This window comes from Panthera leo, chromosome E3 (assembly GCF_018350215.1).
Source record: "Panthera leo isolate Ple1 chromosome E3, P.leo_Ple1_pat1.1, whole genome shotgun sequence".
NCBI lineage: Eukaryota > Metazoa > Chordata > Mammalia > Carnivora > Felidae > Panthera > Panthera leo.
In genome coordinates, this window is record NC_056694.1 from 24039421 (window position 1) to 24059872 (window position 20452).

General features: G+C 42.1%; 2 protein-coding genes across 4 annotated transcripts in view; one reads left to right on the forward strand and one right to left on the reverse strand.

Annotated features, from left to right (window-relative positions):
• The first annotated feature begins 30 nt into the window (after nt 1–30).
• On the forward strand, nt 31–16730 carry PDZD9 (PDZ domain containing 9). Of its 3 annotated transcripts, XM_042922586.1 has the most exons (6): nt 31–140; nt 2004–2183; nt 6647–6836; nt 11662–12373; nt 14327–15190; nt 16564–16730. In XM_042922586.1, exons 1-4 carry the CDS (start codon nt 110–112, stop codon nt 12053–12055), a joined length of 795 nt encoding a protein of 264 aa, XP_042778520.1. In that variant the 5' UTR covers nt 31–109; the 3' UTR covers nt 12056–12373; nt 14327–15190; nt 16564–16730. The 3 variants fall into 3 exon arrangements, with proteins under 3 accessions (XP_042778520.1, XP_042778521.1, XP_042778522.1); XM_042922587.1 differs by lacking the exon at nt 14327–15190; XM_042922588.1 differs by lacking the exon at nt 2004–2183.
• LOC122210107 (cytochrome b-c1 complex subunit 2, mitochondrial) overlaps nt 13382–20452 on the reverse strand; it is a 30771-nt gene continuing 23700 nt past the window's right edge. Inside the window, exons 12-14 of the mRNA XM_042922585.1 lie at nt 19031–19107; nt 14953–15106; nt 13382–13627 (exon numbers count right to left, since the gene is read on the reverse strand). Coding sequence (XP_042778519.1) covers nt 13544–13627; nt 14953–15106; nt 19031–19107 — 315 coding nt within the window. The 3' untranslated portion in view covers nt 13382–13543. The remainder of the gene's footprint in view (nt 13628–14952; nt 15107–19030; nt 19108–20452) is intronic.

Consider the following 20452-nt stretch of genomic DNA (forward strand, 5'->3'; position numbering starts at 1 on the left):
CCAGCCCGCTGTGCGCCCCCTCCTCGCGGGTTCGAAACAGTTGGGAGTTGGACCCACTCCAGCTTCGGCTCCAGGAGACCCCTCCTGAGCGGTCTGCCCTCCTGGGGCCATGGAGAAGGCCGCCCATAAAAGCAAAAAAGGTAACTGGGGAGTGGGGAGAGGGAGACGCCCTGGAGACCAAGCCTTCATTACTTTGCCTCCCCTGTAAAATGGGAACGTCACCCTCTTGGCCTGGGAGTTAGCCCCTCGCCATCATTTGTTTACCAAACTATAATTTACATACAGTAAGAGCCTCCCCCCCCCCCCCCCGCCCATTTTTAGTGTATAGCTCTGAGTTTTGACCAATGAATACTCACATATAACCACCACCACCATCAAGATGTGGAAGTTTCCCTCCCACACACGCTCCCTCCCCCATCCCCAAATTACTTTGCTCCTCTTTGCCACCAGCCTGCACTTCAGTGCCTGACACTCCTGATCTGTTTCTATAGTTTTGCCCTTTCCACGGAGAGTGTCATAAAAGTGGAATCGTGTGGTATGGAGTCTTTTGAGTCTGCCTTCTTTCCCTTAACCCTGCTGTCTTTTGAGACTGGGTCTCGTATAGATTATTTTATCCTAAGCACAATGAAGTAGCAAGCTGAGGTTGGAACTCAGACCTTGCCTGAGATGCCACTTCTCTGTATGCTCAGGAGCTAGAGGCTGAAGGAGGGTCTGACCTGCTCCAAATGGCTCCCAGAATCCTGAAAAATCTCCGAATGTGGTACCTTCTTTATACTGGTTTACTTTACTTTCTATAGAGTCTCTGCGGTTTGGGGGAAGGTGAGGTTGGAGACAGCAAGGACACTTGCTTACAGGGAAGGGTCATGAACCTGGGGGTGGGGGAACAGGGGGCACCCCTCCCTCAGCAGGCCTCTTGGGCCCCCCCAAAACACCACAGTCACATGGATTTCACAAAGGCCTGTCACTTGTCCTTCAGGAAGAGCTGCTGAAAACAAATGTCCCCAGAAACTTCCTGTGTACTGAAAATGAGTCTTCTGAGAAGCTTCCTCTTAGGAAAGTAACTTGTTTTAAATCACTCCATAGTCTTTGAAACTTTTCTTGTGAGAATCAGTTCTGGAGAAAACATACTTCGGCACCCTTCCACCACCACCCATTTTCCCGGATTTTCCTCCCAAATGATCTTTCGCTACCATTTCCACTGACATTGCCATGGCATGCTTGGGTGACTCCAGTAACATTTCGATTTCCCACATCCACTCTGGATCCCGCAGTCTGTGCCCCGCACAGCAGCCAGCCGGGTTCATTTGTTTGTTTTACAAATGTTACAGGGTCCCGCTTAACCTGCTCCTAAGCTTTTCCAGCGAGGTAAGCCTGTGAGGCCACGCCAGTCGGCTGTGACTTTGCTCCTCACGAGTGCTCCAGTGCATCTCTGTTCTTTCCTTACAGCCTCAATCCAGTTTGCTCCCTCCCACCCTCCTTTGTCTCAAGATTTCCTGTTGGTCTTTTTGACCTCGATTCAAATTTTGCCTTCTGTATGAAGCCTGAACTGCCTTTCCCGCAGGATACCTTGGCCTCCTGGCAGTCCTCCTCAGAGCTCTCTGTATTTTTCCTTCATAGCATGTGTTACAGTTTGTTATTCAACATCTATTTATGTGACTGATTAGTATCTGTCTCTTCCACTAAGCTGGAGGATCCATAAGGGCAAGAAACTGCTATTTCTTAGCACACTGCCTGCATCAAGAAACATTTGTCAAGTGAATACATAATAACTGACATTAATTAAGCACTCAGCAGGTGCCAGGCACTGTGCAAAGCCCTCTGTCTCATTTATTCTCATAACAAGTCTCCAAGCTAGACACGTACTGTCCTCACTTTACTGATGAGGAAACTGAGAAATAAATAGGTTGAGGAACTGCCCCAGGGATCTGGCTTTAGAACCCCAGTGATACTGTCATGCTGCTGTCCAGGCGAAGGACTAAAAAATGTCCCCCTCTTTATATTAGGCAAAAACGTTGGCTTCAATGTCAAGTCATCCATACACAACTTGAGCAAAACTCAGCAGACCAAACTCACTGTGGGCAACCTGGGCTTAGGCCTGATCATCATCCAGAATGGGCCCTACCTCCAGATCACCCACCTCATCAGGACGGGGGCTGCAGCCACAGATGGAAAACTCCAGCCAGGTGACTGTGGTTCCTCCCTGCCCCCATCTGCCCTCGGGGAGACCCCGGTTAATAGGTTTTAGTGTAACCATAATAATGATGATGACATTGTTTGAGAGCTTTCTGTGGGCCAGCAGGTTGCTAGCACTTTAATAACCCTTGCTGTTTTATTTTTTCACTGAATTCTTACAGTAAGTCTCTAGGTAGGAACTATTGTCATCCCCCTTTCACAGGGGAGGAAACTGAGGCACAGAGATTGAGTTCCTTGTCTAGGTTCACCCCGCTCTGGCAAGTGGGATGGTGTCATTCCAGAGTTTATGCCTCTCTGTGGACAAACTTTTCTTCTTCTAGGTAGGCAGTATTAATCATCGTTAATGTTTAGAAGCATGACCTCATTTCATCCTCCTGACAATCCTGAGGTAGATTCTGCATTAAACCACCTTATAGATAAGGAGTCAGATATTTAGTAAATTGCCCATTGTCACACCAGGGATCAGGGATTTGAACCCTCTCTGTTAGACTTCAGAGCCCAAGGCCTTTGATCAACACTGCCCTGCTTCTCTTGTCTTTGGGAGAATGAATTTTCCATCCAGTTCAAGATGTGTTTTCCAGTGTCTGCTCCAGTTCTAGGGCTGTGCTCAGGAGTCAGGGAGGCACAATGGGATGGTAAGGTGGTGAGAAACAAGAATCATCCGGTTTTAGCTGGGCCTGAATTCAGTCAGGCCCAGGCTCTGTCACTTTCTAGTTCTGTGACCTTGGGCAGTCATTTAACCTTCTAGGCCTCAGTCACCTCATGTCTAAATTGGGATAACAGCTACCTTCCTCAGAGGTTGCTAGGATTTGGAGAGATAAATTTTATGAAAGTGCTTTGAAAACGACAGTTCTATGGAAATACTGGCAATCATTTCTCTTAGGCTGTTCTTAGAGAGTTTCCTGACTTGTGGCTTTTCTTTCTTTTTTTCTTTAAATAAAAAATGATTGTGGTACAGGAGCCCCAGTGGATTAAATTACTGATTTATAATGCTACTTCCTAGAATCACCTTGGGAGCTTTTAAAACTGAGATGCCTAGGCCCCATCTCCCCAGAGGTTCTGATTCAATTGATAGGGGGCTGGGGACAGGGCAGTTCATGATTTAAAAGCTCCTCAGGTGATTCTAACCGCAGCTTGTGTTAGAAGCAGGGGATTAAAGAAGTAAATAGATAAATGATGCCATTATGAAAGTTTGCCCCCACCTTATAATCCAAAACATTCTCTCCAAATGGCAGTGCTTGGTGCTGGGGAACAAAGCGCCAGGGAGACAGGTCCAGCACAGTTTCCCATGAGCTTTTCCTCAGTTTCTCTGGGGTCACGCAACAGAAGCTGATTCATAACCAGAGCACACACTCGCTGGAGTGGGACAGGAGTGTGCTTTTATGCACAGGAAACAGAACCTCATGGTGTGGCCACGGTTAGTGGGCTCCTGGAGGTCAGAGGCAGTCTTGAATTCATCTTTTAAATCCAGGATTTACCTTTAATGCTGGCACATATTATGTCTGTGCATTAGTAAATGAATAATAAATGTTTGTCACTGGCATTGTGCAAGGTGTTTCCACATCTATTATCTAATTTAGTCTTTACAAACTCCTGGAAGGTCGATAACACAATGTAGAGGGTTGGAGGTGTAGTAACTTGGTCAATACACAGAGCTAAGTGGGTGGGCAGAGCTGGGACTTGAACCCATGTCTAGAGAGCCCACACTTTTGACTGGAAGTGGGATTTCAGTACCGGAGAGAGTCCAGAGTCCCAAATCTCTTCATGATGGGTCAGTCAGTTCTCCTCAGGTTCTTGGTTTCAAAGACCAGAATTCAGTCCTTTTAACAATGAATGAGATCTTCAGAGGTGATAGTCCCACAGACCTGCTATTTCTTCGACCCTGTTATCTCCCAGCCCCATTATTTCTCATCCACGTGTTTTACATTTTTCTCTTCTGGTGTTTCAAATTGGGTTTCATTTCCTATTGAATTTGTTAGTTTAGTTTAGTGTTTGTTTATTCTGGCTGAATTTAAATTCCTTTTGGCCAATATGCCTTTAAATACACTGATATCTAGAGTCTTAAGAAATAGTATAGCTTTGAAGGTAAATACAAGTCATATACTGGTCACATTCATTCAATAAGCGTTTCCTGAATGCCTACTGTGTGCAGGTGTCCTGCTAGGCAGGAGGGCATAATGGTAAGCCAAACAGATGTGGTCTCTAGCCATCTGGAGCTTGTGGAACTCAGAGCCTTGTCGGGAGAGATGGAGAAAAATAAATAAAAATTTATTTTTCAGTAGTGGCTTGGCTGCTGCAAAGTTGATTTAATATAGGTAATCGAGACAAGGTTTATAATAATGTGGTTCCTACAGCCCATTAAAACAGAAAAAAAAAAGTGTAATGGGGTTGGTATTCATAAATACCAGATTGATGTTTCTTTATGAAGGGCAATGTTAATATCTATTGTCAGAGTAATCACATTCATACAATGACACCTTTGGTTTACAGTCAGGATGGTCAGGGAATTAAGCTGTTTATTTTCTGCCCTCTTGATAAAAAACATCCTTCAACAACGTAATTAAGCAGAATGCCAAGCCATAGCTTTCAGCTATAAACGTTCCTTTTAACATCAGGCACGTAAACTCATCCAGTGAGGTGTTTGGTTTTGTTTTGCCATTGTAATTAACCTCTGTAGGATGAACAGCTGTTTCAGATGGCACACTCTGCAGGTGGCTGGGAGAAGCTTGTTTCATTCTGAAGTTAGCTGCAGATCCTAGGCTGGTTTTATCATCAGCTACTTTCTAAGACCAAAGCAGGTTTTTCTTCACCCTTCCAAGTATTCATTTTCTTCAGTACTTTTAAACTTAAGTTCTTTTTAAACTGAAGTTTCTGATAGGATCTAGCACCATGAAAGTTTGTCCTTGGAGCCTTCCTTTGAGATCAGCATTAATTCCCAACTACAGCACAGTGGGGTGTAGTATCACAGAAGGTACTGCATCCTCTCTCCTCCTTGGAGGTTAGGCTTCTGCTGTCTGGGAATGAAGGTAACTGAGAGGTCCCTAGCTTCTCACGCACAGAGAAATGAACACATCCTTTGGGACTTGATTGGAGTCCCTTTATCCAGTGTTAGTGATAAAGTCTCCATTACCATTTGGCAGGCTGTTAGTTCTAGTAAGATCTGAAGACTAAGATTTTACCTAATGTGAGCCCTTAAGAAGTAATTTCTTTGTATTCCTTCCTCTCTTGCTGAATATCCTTGCATTAGTCAGGATTCTTCACTGCAAGCAATCGAAAACAGTGCCTGTGAAGGCACTGAACTTAGAACATTGAGTCTAACAGAACTGCCAGAAAGGCTGGAGAACCAGGCTTGGAAAATGATGACAGAACGCGGGGCCATATATAACTACCCCTGGAAACCGGGTGCTTCCATCACCCAGCTGCATCTCCTGCCCAGGTTCAGTGACCCAGGTGGGAGTGCCCAGTGGCTGGATCTAGTTTACATGTCCATGCCCTAGGTGCTGGCGGCAGGGAGGTGGACAAAGATATGCACTTAGGGGGTCCAGGGACTTGCTGTCAAGATGTGGTTTTCTTCCCACTTGCCAGGAGATCAGAAGCTCTATGGTTGACCATCACACTTCCCTTCCTGTCCAGCAATGCCCTGAAGTAGGCAGTCTAGCTTTCAAATCCCTTTATCCAACATACTCTCTATATACACATCTTAAGCTTAATTAAAGCATGCTAAATGTCCATTGTTTCATGCAGAATTACTTGCTCAACTAATACCGCACAAGGCAGAAAATTAAAATGAAGGGCTTTATGTTAAAATTTTTTTTAATGTTTATTTATTTTTGAGACAGAGAGAGACAGAGCATGAACGGGGGAGGGTCAGAGAGAGAGGGAGACACAGAATCTGAAACAGGCTCCAGGCTCTGAGCCATCAGCACAGAGCCTGACGCGGGGCTTGAACTCACGAACTGCAAGATCATGACCTGAGCCGAAGTTGGACACTTAACCGACTGAGCCACCCAGGCGCCCCAGAAGGGCTTTATGCTAATAGAGTGGAGGGCACTGGAAATTGCCAGGCAGGTACAATAGCAAGTAGGTCATTTACTCACTTAGTGTAAGTGGTTTTTTTTTAATAATAATGACTATTCATTTTACTCGAAACAAACATTTTTAGAATCCTAAAGGATGGTTCAGATTATAAACGATTTTTAGCCTCTTTCACACCAAGGACTAAAGAAATACCATAAAAACATGATATAATATCTTCTACACCGCTATTAAGAAACATCTTGCATGCATTCATTATGCGAAGGACACTCATGTCACCTAGTTGGTCACTTTTATTAAATAAAGGCTGGAGTCTGGTTGAACTCGTAAAATGGAATACCTCACAGTGCAGCCAGAAGTGGTATGAGCCCAATGACCCATTATCTTAATTTTACTGATAATTTCTTTCCTTCTTCAGGTGATGTTCTGATTAGTGTTGGCCATGCCAATGTGTTAGGATATACTCTTCGAGAATTTTTAAAACTTTTGCAACACATCACCATAGGAACAGTGCTACAAATCAAGATTTACCGAGATTTTATTGACATACCCCAAGAATGGCAAGAAATATATGATTTAATCCCTGAGACCAAATTCCCGTTAACACGGTAAGTCGTTCATTTTAGGAAAACTTTGTTGTGCTACTGTTCCCCAGAGCCTGTGAAGCACGTGGTCTTGGTGAAACCACTGCAGTAATTTAGTGGGTTTTTAAATCCTGGAGAAGTACAATCTGCAGGACCTAATGTGAGGCAGATTATCTGATAGAGGCAAGAGCCTAGAATCTGGAGCTAAAAAAAAAAAAAAAAAAAAAAAAAAAAAGAGAGAGAGAGAGAGAGAGAGAGAGAGAGAGAGAACCATCTAATGGGAGCTCGGCCTCCAAATCTACCTGCAATGTGTCCCTTTGTCCAGAGTCAGCCTCAAACGTGCTGTGGATCCCACGCCCTCATTTGTCTCCTGCACATTCAGCTTTTCTGTGGATCCTTCTCAATAACATGTAAGGCTTTTGGGGCCTCTGCCTCTTTACAAACCCCACCTTGACTCTGCTGCCCTCTCCCTGCCGCCGGCCACAGTCCTATCCCTTTGGCTCCAAACGTGCGTGAAGAGCTGTATCAGATGTGGCTATTTCCCCAGGAGATGATTTCCCAGGCGCTCTCCCCCAATCTCAGTCCAGGCTTTGCTGTCTTCACTTGTCCAAGAGGCCTCTTTGCAGGGCCACTCACAGCCCTCAGGTTGATTCCAGTAGACTCTTCTCAAGTCGTCACTGTGTGTGGCTCCTGAGCAACATTCGACACTGTACAACTCCCACCCCCTCTTCTGTTGAAACGTCTTCCCCAGGCTTCAGCCTTGGAGTTCCCAGCGCTCAATCTTTGGCTTTCTTCTCTCAATTTCCTGGGCACCCTCACTGATGCCTGTGGTTTCCGTCCCTCTCCCTACAGGACTGATTTTCAAATTGTACGATCTTCAAACTTGTATATTTAAACCCTTTCTCTCTCCCACTTGGTGGCTTCATTTGGATGTATCACAAACCCCTCACACTCGTTATGCCTAAAGATCAAGAGCCAGCTAACTGCTTATCTCCTTGGGGTGGTCCTATCTTACTGGGGGAGCATTTGCCTAGTTGAACAAGTCAGAAATTTAGAGGCTATGCTAGATTTCTCCATCTCCCTTGTTTCCACCCCATATAATCACAAAACTTGTCATTTTATCTTCCGACTCTCTCTCACATTTGTCCATCTCTCTCTCTGGCCACTATCATCACCCCAGTCAGAGCCACCGTCTACTCTCTTCCCCTATTCATTTGCTACACAGAACAATCCTTTTACAGTGCAAATCTGAATGTGACGTGTTCCCTGCTGAAAATCTTTTTAGATCTCCTGTTCTCAGGATAAATGCCCAAACCCTTACACTGGTCTATGCTACTGCATGTGGCTGGGTCTGTATCCCACAGCCTCACCACATACTGCTGTCCTCTTCCCTCTCTAGTCCACTTTGCCTCTCAGCTTCTTTGTCTTATGTTTCTTTGCCTCGGACTTTACACTTGCCCTTCTCTGTGTACAACATGCCTAGGACTCTGTCATTACTCACTGTTGAAGGCTCATGGTGCAAAATTTTTCCAAGGGGCCTTCAAGTTAGGAAGTGTTAAAACACTGTCTGGTCCATCTGTCATATGCTTTCAGAGAAACCTGTGTATCTCCTTCACAGCATTTATCCTAATTTCAATGAAGTAATCTGTACAATCTATTGTTTACTATGTTGCCCTGGGAGAACGTAAACTGAAGGCAAGGACTAAGTCTGCGTTGTTAGGCTAAATCTACCACAGGACTTTCACGTGGCTGAGGGCTCATTTATTCAGAGTGAATGAAAATTAAAATCCAGCTTTGAAGCTCAGGCAAATCGCTTAATCTCTGAGAGCTTGTTTATCTGTAACACAGGAGTACCAGAGACTCCTCTGAGGATCAGATATGTGAGGAAGTTGTGTAGAACATGAAGACATGTAGAACATGAGATCCTTCTCCTTCAGTGACAAGTTCAGTGCTCTGATGCAAGAGTGGTCCTTATTAATTTGACAGATTTCTGAGCACTAGTTGTTACAGCTGTGTATCTTTGGTTATTGGGATGGGCTCAGGGAAAGCTGGCTAGGAACTTTACTAAGGACTAAAAAATGGTCCACACTGGATAGACATTACTTCAGATATTCCAGCTTTTGGTCCAAGGGACTGATATGGTCAACAGATGTGCTTTGCTAGTCTCCCACAGCATTTTAAAAAGCCGGAAGAGCAGTGACTGTAGAGAGAAGGAAGGATACGGAGGGGCTTTTCCAAGGGCTAGCAAAGTGTTTGTAAGTTTTTTCATTTAACTAGGTTTCTTTTTTTCATTTTTCTGTATTATTTCAAAATTTTTAAATAAAAAATATTTGCATTAGTTGCTAAATTTACATATCTAAGATTCCATGGAAATTATCTGTATCTCTGGTTTCTCCTAAAAAATTAGAAGATGGGCTTGTGTCCTCACATGGTGACAGTGGACCAGAGCTGGGTACCAGCTGTCCCCTTAGATCAGACACAAATTAGGGACAAATTTTTCCCCCAATAACCAAACCAATCATGACAGTTAAAAATCATTAATGATAACAGTGAACACTTATTCATTGCTTACTATGTGGTGGACACTGCTTTACAAGTATTATGCCATTTAATCCTCAGGTTAATTCTTTTTATTATCATGGTTACATAAGAAAACTGAGGCCAAGAGAGGTGTGTGTAAACTTGCCAGTGGTCACAGGACTAAGAGTGACTAGATCTGTCTCTAGAGCAACAATATCCAAGAACTTACTGCAATGGTGTAAATGTTCTTGATCTGTTCCGATGTGGTAGCCACGGGCTACATGCGGCTATTAAGAGCCTCAAATGTGAGGATTTGCAACTGAAGAATTTTAAGTTTTATTCAAGTTTAATCAATTCAAATTTAGCTGCCATACCTAGCTGGTGGGCCCTGTACTGGGGAGTGCAGCTCTCAAGGCTGAGTTCTTAATTACTTATTTATAGAACGACTATGTTGTTCACATTTTAATTGTTCAGAGTTTGAGATACAGAATTTTAAAATCTAAGAACGACAGACCGACCATTCAAAAATAAGGAGGAAACACAGAAATAGCATAACTCAAGTATGAGACTAAAGCCCACAGGACTTAAGAACAATACCAACCACTTTCTAAATCCCTTTCTTAATTTGAAACAAAGTGCTTATATCTAAGGCACTTTAGTAATTTATGTGGAAAGGACAGAGAAGGAGCACAAAGGGAAAGAAAAGGCATCTTACACAAAGCTGGTATGATCTTTTTCATGAGTAAATGGTACTGTGTGCCCATTGGAAAATATTCCACATAATGCTCTGGGCAGGTCCAGTGATAGAAAACTGTTTGTAATTAACTCTGACTTCTGCTCGTTTGTGGCTTTATAATCTTACTTCAGTTTAATAAGAATCTGACCCTACTACCTGTCCTTTATAGTTACCTAATACAGAGTTACAAAAGATATTCTTGCAGTCTGAAAAAAAAAAAAAAAAAAAGTAACCTGGATTTTGTTTTCATTCACGTGCTGTTCAGGAAGTCCTAGGCATGTCTGAAGGCAACCTGTTCTAGTCCTGAGGTCTTCTGAACCTCCTTGCACAGCACTAAATCAAGGATGAAGGAAAATCACACAGTAAGACTAGTGGCTCAGTTACTAACTGTTTATTATAAGAGAGAAACTTTCGGAAAAGCTGTTCGAAGTTTTGGGAGCAAGTACAACGGTCACACCTGCAAGAATATTAGTGATCATGCAAGCCAAGTCTAAAAGATTGGGGGGTGGCGAAGAAAACAACTTCATATTTCCTTTTAGCAGGACAGATGTACCAAAGGTCTATAATCACAAAGATCTTTGTTAAATGAATGTTAAAATCTAAGAACGGATTTGCTGGGCAACAGCACCAGGATGAGGGGGAGGAGGTAACAGCATTTGTTCAGGAAAGTAATGGCAGGCTCAGGTATGTAGATGTTAGAAAAGTTCAAGAGAACTGTAGATGATAGCAGGCAAGCATTGGCCAAGTTTCAACAACCAAGAAAGCTAATAGTCAGGGATGTGAGGGTGATCTGGCTGCAACATCTGTCACTCCATTGATCACCAGGTGTCCCCTTCCTCCCTCACCCCTCCACATGCATCCCTTCTGAAGCTGCATGCTCAGTTGAAGACGACCGGTTCTTCAGTCAAGGGTATATGAGTAGCTGCTTTCCTCTGCTAAAAACCTCCATACAACCTCTCAAGAAAGCCAATAGTTGGGGCAGGTAACAAAAAAAAATCTTTAAAAGCTTTTGGACAGCAACAGAGAAGTGGAATAGTGAATGAGACACATCTGGATGTAGAGGGTGTTGTATAAATACACATTTGTAAACCCAAAAGAGAGGCAAATGATGGTTCTCAGGAGAAAAAAAGAAGGCTCAAAAATTTCCCGATAACTAGTGTACTTAGAGGTCCACTAGTTCCTGAATACCTTGGAAATCGGTAAGACACTGTTATTACTGACCCCATGTGACCCATGAGAAGAGTTCTGTGGAGGAGATGGCCAGGTTGACCTGTCATTCTGGAATGAAGTTAACCCACACCTTAAAACCTGCTAATATTCTGGTCAGTAGTCTGACTCAAGTTATTTTCAAACTTTTGAAAGTGATGTGAAAAAACTTAAGGCAGAATCTGATTTACATTTAGGAGTGGAAACAAATTTAAAGACAGTTTTGGAGAGAAAAACTTCAATAACAGGAAGTGCTAAAGCTAAATTATATCCTTTCTTTGATGAACCAAAGCAGGTTACAAGACATCTTGTTAGGGGACAATGAATATGCAGACATGAAGAATACATGTCTTTCACTATTTTTTTTTTTTTTTTTTTTCATTTCAGCACAACAAAGAAAACTGAGCAGGCAAAAGACCCTTTGGCAAGCAGTGATGATGGTGAAGATGTAGTTTCAGATAAAAAACTTAAGTATTATAAATATTCAAAGTCCAGTGAGCATCACTCTGCAAGGAGACCAATGTCTATCTCCAGAGAATGGCATGGCTACAAAAAGAAGAACCGTACTATTAGTGTAGGAAAAGGCATTAATGCTGATGTGGTGATTCACAGAGATCCCAAGAGAGAAGTGAGGCCCCCTTCTCCATACTGGACAATGGTGAAGCGAGACAACCAAAGCTCTTCCTCATCCACAGCCTCCTCTACCTCAGATGCATTTTGGCTAGAAGACTTTGCCCAAGTTGAAAAGGGCAGGGGTCAACCTGTATCAAAAGTTGCTTAGGCAGCAGTCTGCAAACTGGTGATCACATGAACATCTAATTTTTGTGCATTGCTATGCACAGGTTTGCTATACTTACAGGAGGAATATGTGCAGACTTACCCATTCTTTCACAAGTGCATTCTGATGCCGTCAGAGACATTCTTCAATGTGATAATCCAAAGACTTCCCTGGGGTCAGACAGGCCTCACCACCTTATTCCCAAAATAGCAACATCATTAACACACTCCCTTCTGAGAAGAACATCTCATCTTTTACAAAATGCGGCAGAGGAACCCAGGACCAGAATGTATGAACATAGAGAGAATTTCAATTTTTAAGGTAAGTGCCACATTTTTACTTAGACAGTTAGCTTCTCTTGTTTTGCAAACTTCAAATGCCCTACTTAAAATAAGTAAGAGATATATTTTCTGGCTAGTTGTGCACATAAAGTTCCACCCCCCCTCCCCCCCTTCAGCCCTAAGAAACAGAATGGGAACAGATGAGGAAGAGGGAAAAGATGAGAAACAAAACTCTGTCACACAGTGAAGATAAATCAGACATAAAATGATGCAGTGGGAATATAAGATATGACTAACAGGGAATTTAGATTTTTCAGAAATAACTATACTGCAAGAAAGGCAGTAAAGAAAGGGGGTAAAACTCAGACCATTTAATTGTTTTGACCCAAAAGGACAGATTTTTAAACTGGCTTTATCTTTAAAAGCCATCGATAAAAGGAGTGCCTGAGTGGCTCAGCCGGTTAGGCGTCCGACTTCAGCTCAGGTCATGATCTCATGGTTCGTGAGTTCAAGCCCCGCATCGGGCTCTGGGCTGACAGCTCAGAGCCTGCAGCCCGCTTCAGATTCTGTGTCTCCCTCTGTCTACCCCTCCGCTGCTTGCACTCGGTCTCTTGCATTGTCTCAAAAATAAACACCAGGGGCGCCTGGGTGGCGCAGTCGGTTAAGCATCCGACTTCAGCCAGGTCACGATCTCGCGGTCCGTGAGTTCGAGCCCCGCGTCGGGCTCTGGGCTGATGGCTCGGAGCCTGGAGCCTGTTTCCGATTCTGTGTCTCCCTCTCTCTCTGCCCCTCCCCCGTTCATGCTCTGTCTCTCTCTGTCCCAAAAATAAATAAAAAACGTTGAAAAAAAAATTAAAAAAAAAAAAAAATAAATAAATACTAAAAAAAAAAATTTTTAAAGTCATCGATAATAATCTTACTAGTTTCTGAGCTTCTATACTTTTAGATTCCTGTTCTCCTTTGCAGCTTCTAAAACAAAGACCTCAGCATATAATAAGTACTTGATTAACTGATAGCCAAGACATGAGAAAAACATTTCAACAGAATGTTTCATTGACTTTAAGTCAGCTGGGAACAATTTATTTATGCTTTAAGACATTTCACCTTATTGGGGGAAAAAAAAAGATATATGTTTTATTAGAGATTTTTGACTTTCACGTGTTTGCTGCTCTGGGCTGAGAAAATGCTCAGCTCTTTCCTGTTTCAGAATTTACAACTCATCAACGAAAGGTGTGTGCCCCAGATTTCCACTTGCTGCCATTGACTTCCGGCCAGAAACAAACTTCTTTGCAGCCTTGAAGTAAACAAACAAACAAATGACAGAAAAAATTAACAGAAATAAGAAAATGTATTATGCAGTAGATAAACTTATCTATTTTGTTATTTCAAGAGTTTATGGACAGGGCATCCTGAGCCAGCAATTCTGTACTGTCCGAGATTAACTACGGGAGAGGGCTGGTACGTTATTTTAATTTGTGACAATGTAGGAAGCAAAGCTCCGCTGTCCCTTTGAATGTTCCCTCATTACATGTGACTGAGCAAGTGTGGTGCTCCAGACATGAGGGTAGCTGGTAAAAAGGGGGATAGGGAAAACCTCACTGACATTGCAAAATAGGGCAGAGTCAGCCTCAGGCAGGGCAGTACTTTACTGTTTCTGTATTGCGATGGCAAATAGTCTGAGTCGATAAAAATACACCGTCAACATAAAAGTCAAACTTTTATCTGTTTCCTTTATGCCACTATTTGAAGCAAAAAGGCTGGCTGATGAGGTCAGATGTACTACCGTGAGTAGCAGTCCCCCATGCTGTCTCAGGCACAGGGAGATCATGAAGAGGCAGCTGGGCTGGGACTCCCACAGCAACAGTATAGTAAAGGAGAGCCATTTGGAAGGGTATGGAATGATAAACTTCGGGGCGAAGTGAAATCAAGTCAAAGTTACGACCTTAAAATACCCTGTTTCTTTTTTTTCTATGCTCATTGTCCCTACATTAAGGTGGAGCTGTTGGGGAGAAGATGGTGGAGACCTCTACAATGCAAGAGGAGTCGACATTTTTCATGTGGAAAAAACTGGGAAAACCCACTGATTGTGGATTTGTTCTGTAGTTCATGTATTTGTTAGGCATAGTAGAGAGTACAAAAAAGGTATAAGATACGGTCCTGGCCCTTAAAACAATTCAGTCTCACAATAATATATGTGGAAAAAAAACAAAAAGCAATAGCAGAATGTCTCCTGCTGAGAAGATGAACAAAAATCCTGAGATCCTGGATCGTGCGGGATTGGCACGACAGTTTATTTCTTGAGAGGAGAACAAACACCGAACTCAACTATTAGGTTGAATCACATGAAATTACCAATAATTCAACTCTTCTTGACCTCTAAGAATTTAAAATGGTTTAACCTATTGGTAATTTAGTTGAATGAGGAAGACACATACACCCCAAGTTGATGAGCCATTTACAGACGTGATGGTAATGAGCCCTCCTACCTCCACACCAGGTGGACAGGCACCAAACAGCAGGACAGTGACATATATAGCCCAAGGGAACTTATGCATTCCTTCTGAAATTGGGTCGAGGTCAAATTGTTTGATGTTAAATCATAAGTTTTCATTTGCTTACATTTACAACATCTGTGTCTGCTACGGAGTCAATCTGCTGAAGGACTGTGGCTGGTGGTGTGTATGAACCAGCAACCAGAGCCTGGGACCCGACTTCATCCAGGAACTCCTCAGAAGACTCCACTGACATTAGGTAGCCAGCTTTCAGCTTGTTCCTGTCCAGTAAAAAATATGTAACTAAGCAGAAGCCAGTCTTATAAGAGCGAGACAATTTTAAACTCAAACTCAAACATGTTTTGGTAAGTACACAAATTAACAGCTTTGAAATCTTACAGTGCTGAACAGCTGCATTCCATTTCTTTAGTTCATCAATTATGTTTTTATTTACATTACTATTTAGAAAGCTGTCAATATAAGATTATACTGAAAACCCAACGACTGCCTTTTGATTTGAGACTAGAGCTTGTATCTCATTAAGACTATTTTATTTCTTAAAGTAGACTCCATGCCCAATGTAGGGCTGAAACTCATGACCCTGAGATCTGGAGTCGCAGGCTCCACCGAGTGAGCCAGCCAGGCACCCCTCATTAAGACTACTTTATTTATTTTTTAAAAGTTTATTTTGAGAGAGAAGGGAGTGCAAGTGGGGGAGGAGCAGAGAGAGAGGGAGACAGAATCCCAAGCAGACTCCGCATGGTCAGTGCAGAGCTCAATGCAGGGTTCAAACTCACCAACCACGAGATCATGACTTGCTGAAGTCAGACACTTAACTGACTGAGCCACCCGGGTGCCCCAACACTAATTTTAATGTGAAGCTTTGATTAGTGAAGTAACTCTTGCCTCCTAATACTTTTCTGGTGATGATTTTAGGCACTTCTATTAAGGGAGAATATCTATGTGGGGTCTTGAGACGCTGTTCACTTAGCAGAATACTGTGTGCTGATTCTCTATCTTCCCCCCGCCCCCCAGGACCATTTCTACACTGAGATTTGTCTCAGGGTAGGGCATAATTGAGAAGGCAGGTGGGAAAGGTCATTATAGGTCCTACAGTCCTTGCAGCTTACAAAATACAAAATAAAACAAAATCCAATTCATAATTCTCTCAAAGAAACTGGTGTTCACTTAAGACACTTAATTTAACTCTCAAACTATCCTCCTTTGGCACTCTGTACATGACTACCATTTAAACATAATTACAATTTAATGCAGCAGTTTTACCACAATGTCAGCTTAATTAAAGATTTTAACGGGTGCCTGGATGGCTCAGTTGGTTAAGTAAGTGTCCAACATTCAGCTCAGGTCATGATCTCACGGTTTTCATGGGTTCGAGCTCCATGTCGGGCTCTGTGCTGACAGCTCAGAGCCTGGAGCCTGCTTCAGAGTCTGTGTCTTCCTCTCTCTCTCCCCCACTCACACTGTGTCTCTCAAAAATAAATTAACAAACTGATGGTTACTGAAGGGGAAGTGGGCAGGGGGATGGGTGAAACAGTTGATGGGGATTAAGGAGGGCACCTGTTGAATCACTAAATTATACTCCTGAAACTAACATTATACTGCATGTTAACTGGAGTTTAAATAAAAACTTAAAAAAAAAATTAGCTACAATAAACTTTACCAAGAGATTATCAGTTTGTCCCTTCAGCAATGCCTTACTTTCTCTCTTTCACTACAGAAAGACTAAGAACCTTACAAGAAAAATATCAACTCTATCAAAATGGCAGAACACAAACACATTGACATTAAAAACTGAAATTCCATTTTCTACATGTTGCTGTACCTTATAAAAACTGTGGGGCATTAAGGAAATACATTTTCTGAAATAAATTAGATTTGAAATCAGTTTTTCTTCAGTAAATCCAGTGTTTCAGTTTATTCTCATCGTGTTTTGTTTCTAGTACAATCATGTAGAATTGCATCCTATCAATCAATCCCTGGTTCCATGTTTGTAATATTTAATAAACTGTACTTATTCAAGAGATGCAATTTTTTAGTGTTCTCAGTGTAACAGAAATACTACTACTAATGGGAACAGAAATGACCAAGAAGTTGTTCCCTCCTGGGTTGTAATTTGCCCTGTCATACTTCCTTGGTGGGTCATATTAAATGACCATGAAGACAGTTTGAGTTTTACGAGTCCCATTTTGAACTGTCCTAAATGGGTGGAATCAAATAAATGTTTTAAACTGCTGTATGAAAACACAAGCTGATTTGTTCGAGACTCTCCCTGAAGATATTGAGGGGTGTTGCTGGCACTTTCAATGGGAATTTAAAAATCACCAAATAGGAGACAGGTATTTCCATCTTTTAATCAGATCCTCCTTTATCCGTGGGGCATTACTTTCCAAGACCCCCAATGGATGCCTAAAACCACAGTACCAAACCCTACACATCCTATGCTTTTCTTATACTTACACAAGTATATTTTTTATTTTTTTAGGTGTTTTTTTAAAGTTTATTTTGAGAGAGTGCGAGTAGAGGAGGGGCAGAGAGAGAAGACAATCCCAAGTAGTCTCTGTGCTATTAGTGTGGAGCCTGATGCGAGGCTCGAACTCATGAACTGTGAGATCATGACCTGAGCCAAAACCAAGAGTCATACACTTAACCAAATGAGCCACTCAGGTGCCCCTTAATTTATAAATCAGGCACACTGAGGGATTAACAGTAACTACTAATAAAAGAGAACAATTATAACAATATGCTATAATAAAAGTTATGTGAATATGGTCTGTCCCTCTCATTTAAAAATATTTTATTGTCCTGTACTCTCCTTTCTTCTTGTGATGATGTGAGATGACAAAATGCCTGTGTGATGGGATGAAGTGAGGTGAGTGCCGTAGGTGTTGTGACATAATGTTCAACTACTTGTGATTTTCTGACAATAAGTCAGGAGGGGGATTATCTGGTTCTAGATTGTGGCTGACTGCAGGTAACTGGAAAGCTAAACCACGGATAAGGGGGCACTATTGTATTTTCTGGTCTATCAAATCAGTAAAGAGGTAAAAAAAAAAAAAATTGCTAATGGTTATGGTAGAATAGGCACTCTCATATACTGATAGTGTGATTATAAAGGGGTATGACCTCTTTACATTGTGACTTTGAAATATACAAATAATAATACTTAAACACACATGTACTTTAACACAGACTTCGGTTATAGTATTTTTAGCTCTCGACCCAGTTGGGAATCCATACCAAGAAAGTAATATGAAATAAAAATGTTTCAAACCCAAAGATATCTTTTATAGTTTATAATTTCCAACTGTAGGAAATGTCCAACAAGTATATTTTGATGCCCCAGTTAATACTGTTTGTAACACATTTTTTTTTTTAAATTTTTTTTTTAAGGTTTTATTTATTTTTGAGACAGAGAGAGACAGAGCATGAACGGGGGAAGGGCAGAGAGAGAGGGAGACACAGAATCGGAAGCAGGCTCCAGGCTCTGAGCCATCAGCCCAGAGCCCGACGAGGGGCTCGAACTCATGGACCGCAAGATCGTGACCTGAGCTGAAGTTGGACGCTTAACCGACTGAGCCACCCAGGCGCCCCTAACACATTTTTAGTAATCTGAATGAAAACATTATAATGTTAAGAAAAGGAGGGGGGGGCCTTGGTGGCTCAGTGGGTTAAGCGTCCGACTTCGGCTCAGTCGATCTCGCAGTTTGTGAGCTAGAGCCCTGCGTCGGGCTCTGTGCTGACAGCTCAGAGCCTGAAGCCTGCTTCGGATTCTGTGTCTCCTCCTCTCTCTGCCTCTGCCATGCTCATGCTCTGTCTCTCTGTCTCTCAATAATAAATAAACATTAAAAAAAATTAAAAAAAAAAAAGGAGGAATCACTGGTAAAGAATGAGAGATTGTTTTCAATGTTTTTGTTTCTTATTTTAAAATTTCTACAATAAACATGCTATTATATAAGTATATATACAATAATAAGAATTATGTTTAAAAATGTATAAAAATGGGCAAGAAAATAAGCAAAATGTTAATAATTACATCTTTGGGTGGTAGATGTGGGTTGTTCCCTTTCCTTTTAAATACTTTACCTTTCATTTCTTTTGTGCATGTCACAATATTGTTATAACTCAAAAAAATACAACTTTCAAATAACTGAAACACAAAACACACATTTAATATTGAAACTTACTTGGCAGCTAGGACATCTGTATCGGAAAGGTTTCCTTGAGCAATCATTTTTACTTGGTTATAGGCAGCCTTGATAACCTAGGACAGACAAGAAAAAGCTGGTCATTTTTGATCAGTGCCAAAGTGTCTTGAGCAATCAAATGTTCCTCTACTGAGGCAGAAACACAAGATGAAACGTTAGTTCCAGGGAACTAGCACAGTGTCTATTTGGAATTCTTGTAACCATGTGTTCCTCATTCTTCTAGTGTTCCATAAAGCAGCTGTTTGTACAATTTATAGTATAGCCAAGTAGCCAAGCTTCTTAAAAAAGTGGCAGAGTGCAGAGGATGCCAGTGTGGTTCAGGAAAAGCAAACACAGAGATTTATAATTGCCTGTAGAGAATAAACACCTTTCAAATTTCCCTAGACTCTTATTAAAGTGTCATGCAATTAATACTGCTATTCCTTACTATTCACTAAGAAGAAAGTAGTAATCCATGTACAGCTGATCTGTAAAGGCTGTCCATGCCTGGGATGCTGGAGTCAAGAAGGAATCAAGTTCCAGTGATGTGAGTGCATGTTCGGCAAATATTTGTTGGGTAAGTTCATAAACCTGGCCCATGATTTTCTCCATCCTGACCTTGGCACCATTCTGGGTTAATGACCTATCCCTAATCACCTACACTAGGACCTTCATTTCCCCTGTGTTTTAGCTATCCATTTCTACAGCCACACCCAGCATTTGGACATGACCTAAATTTGCTCTGTGAAATCCCCAGTTACAAGTCCCATGGCCTAAGCCTTTAATCACACTATCCCTTTCTTTCACTTTATCAAGATCTTTAGTTCCCTGATTTGTCCACTTTCAATCTATGAGGTCCTTTTGCTTCACTTCTCTGTCACAGTTACTCTTGCCAGTGTGCCCCACTCTCTTGCCATCTGCCCAGACTTCTAACCTGCCTCCTTTGCAGGCTCCCAATCTTGGATCAACCCTACTACCTGCCTCCTCCATTTCTCCATTAGGAATACTACTGAAGAAAGATTATGAAGTGACTGTAATATGCAACATATGTGTAATAAGGGAAATGCGTAACTACAGTATGAATTTGTGGTCTCCTATCTCAAGGAGGCATCTACACGACCACTGAGGCCCATTCCATGCATCTAGCCATTCATTTGTCCCAAATCTCATTCTTTTCTTTAAACTCTCCTCCCTTATTCTTTTTAATTTTTTTTTAATGTATGTTTATTTTTGAGAGCGAGCGAGCAGAAAAGGGGCCAGAGGATCCAAAGTGGGCTCTGTGTGGGGTGTCTGGGTGGCTCAGTCAGTTAAGCGGCCAACTTCAGCTCAGGTCATGATCTCACGGTTCATGGGTTTCAGCCCTTCATGAGGCTCTGTCCTGACAGCTCAGAGCCTGGAGCCTGCTTCAGATTCTGTGTCTCC

Bases quoted from the DNA above. Each gene is read 5' to 3' on its own strand.
- PDZD9 (XM_042922586.1), top strand. From the start codon at position 110: ATGGAGAAGGCCGCCCATAAAAGCAAAAAAG. The intron at 141-2,003 runs GTAACTGGGGAG...TCTTTATATTAG, and splicing joins CGCCCATAAAAGCAAAAAAG to GCAAAAACGTTGGCTTCAAT. The intron at 6,837-11,661 runs GTAAGTCGTTCA...TTTTCATTTCAG, and splicing joins ACCAAATTCCCGTTAACACG to CACAACAAAGAAAACTGAGC.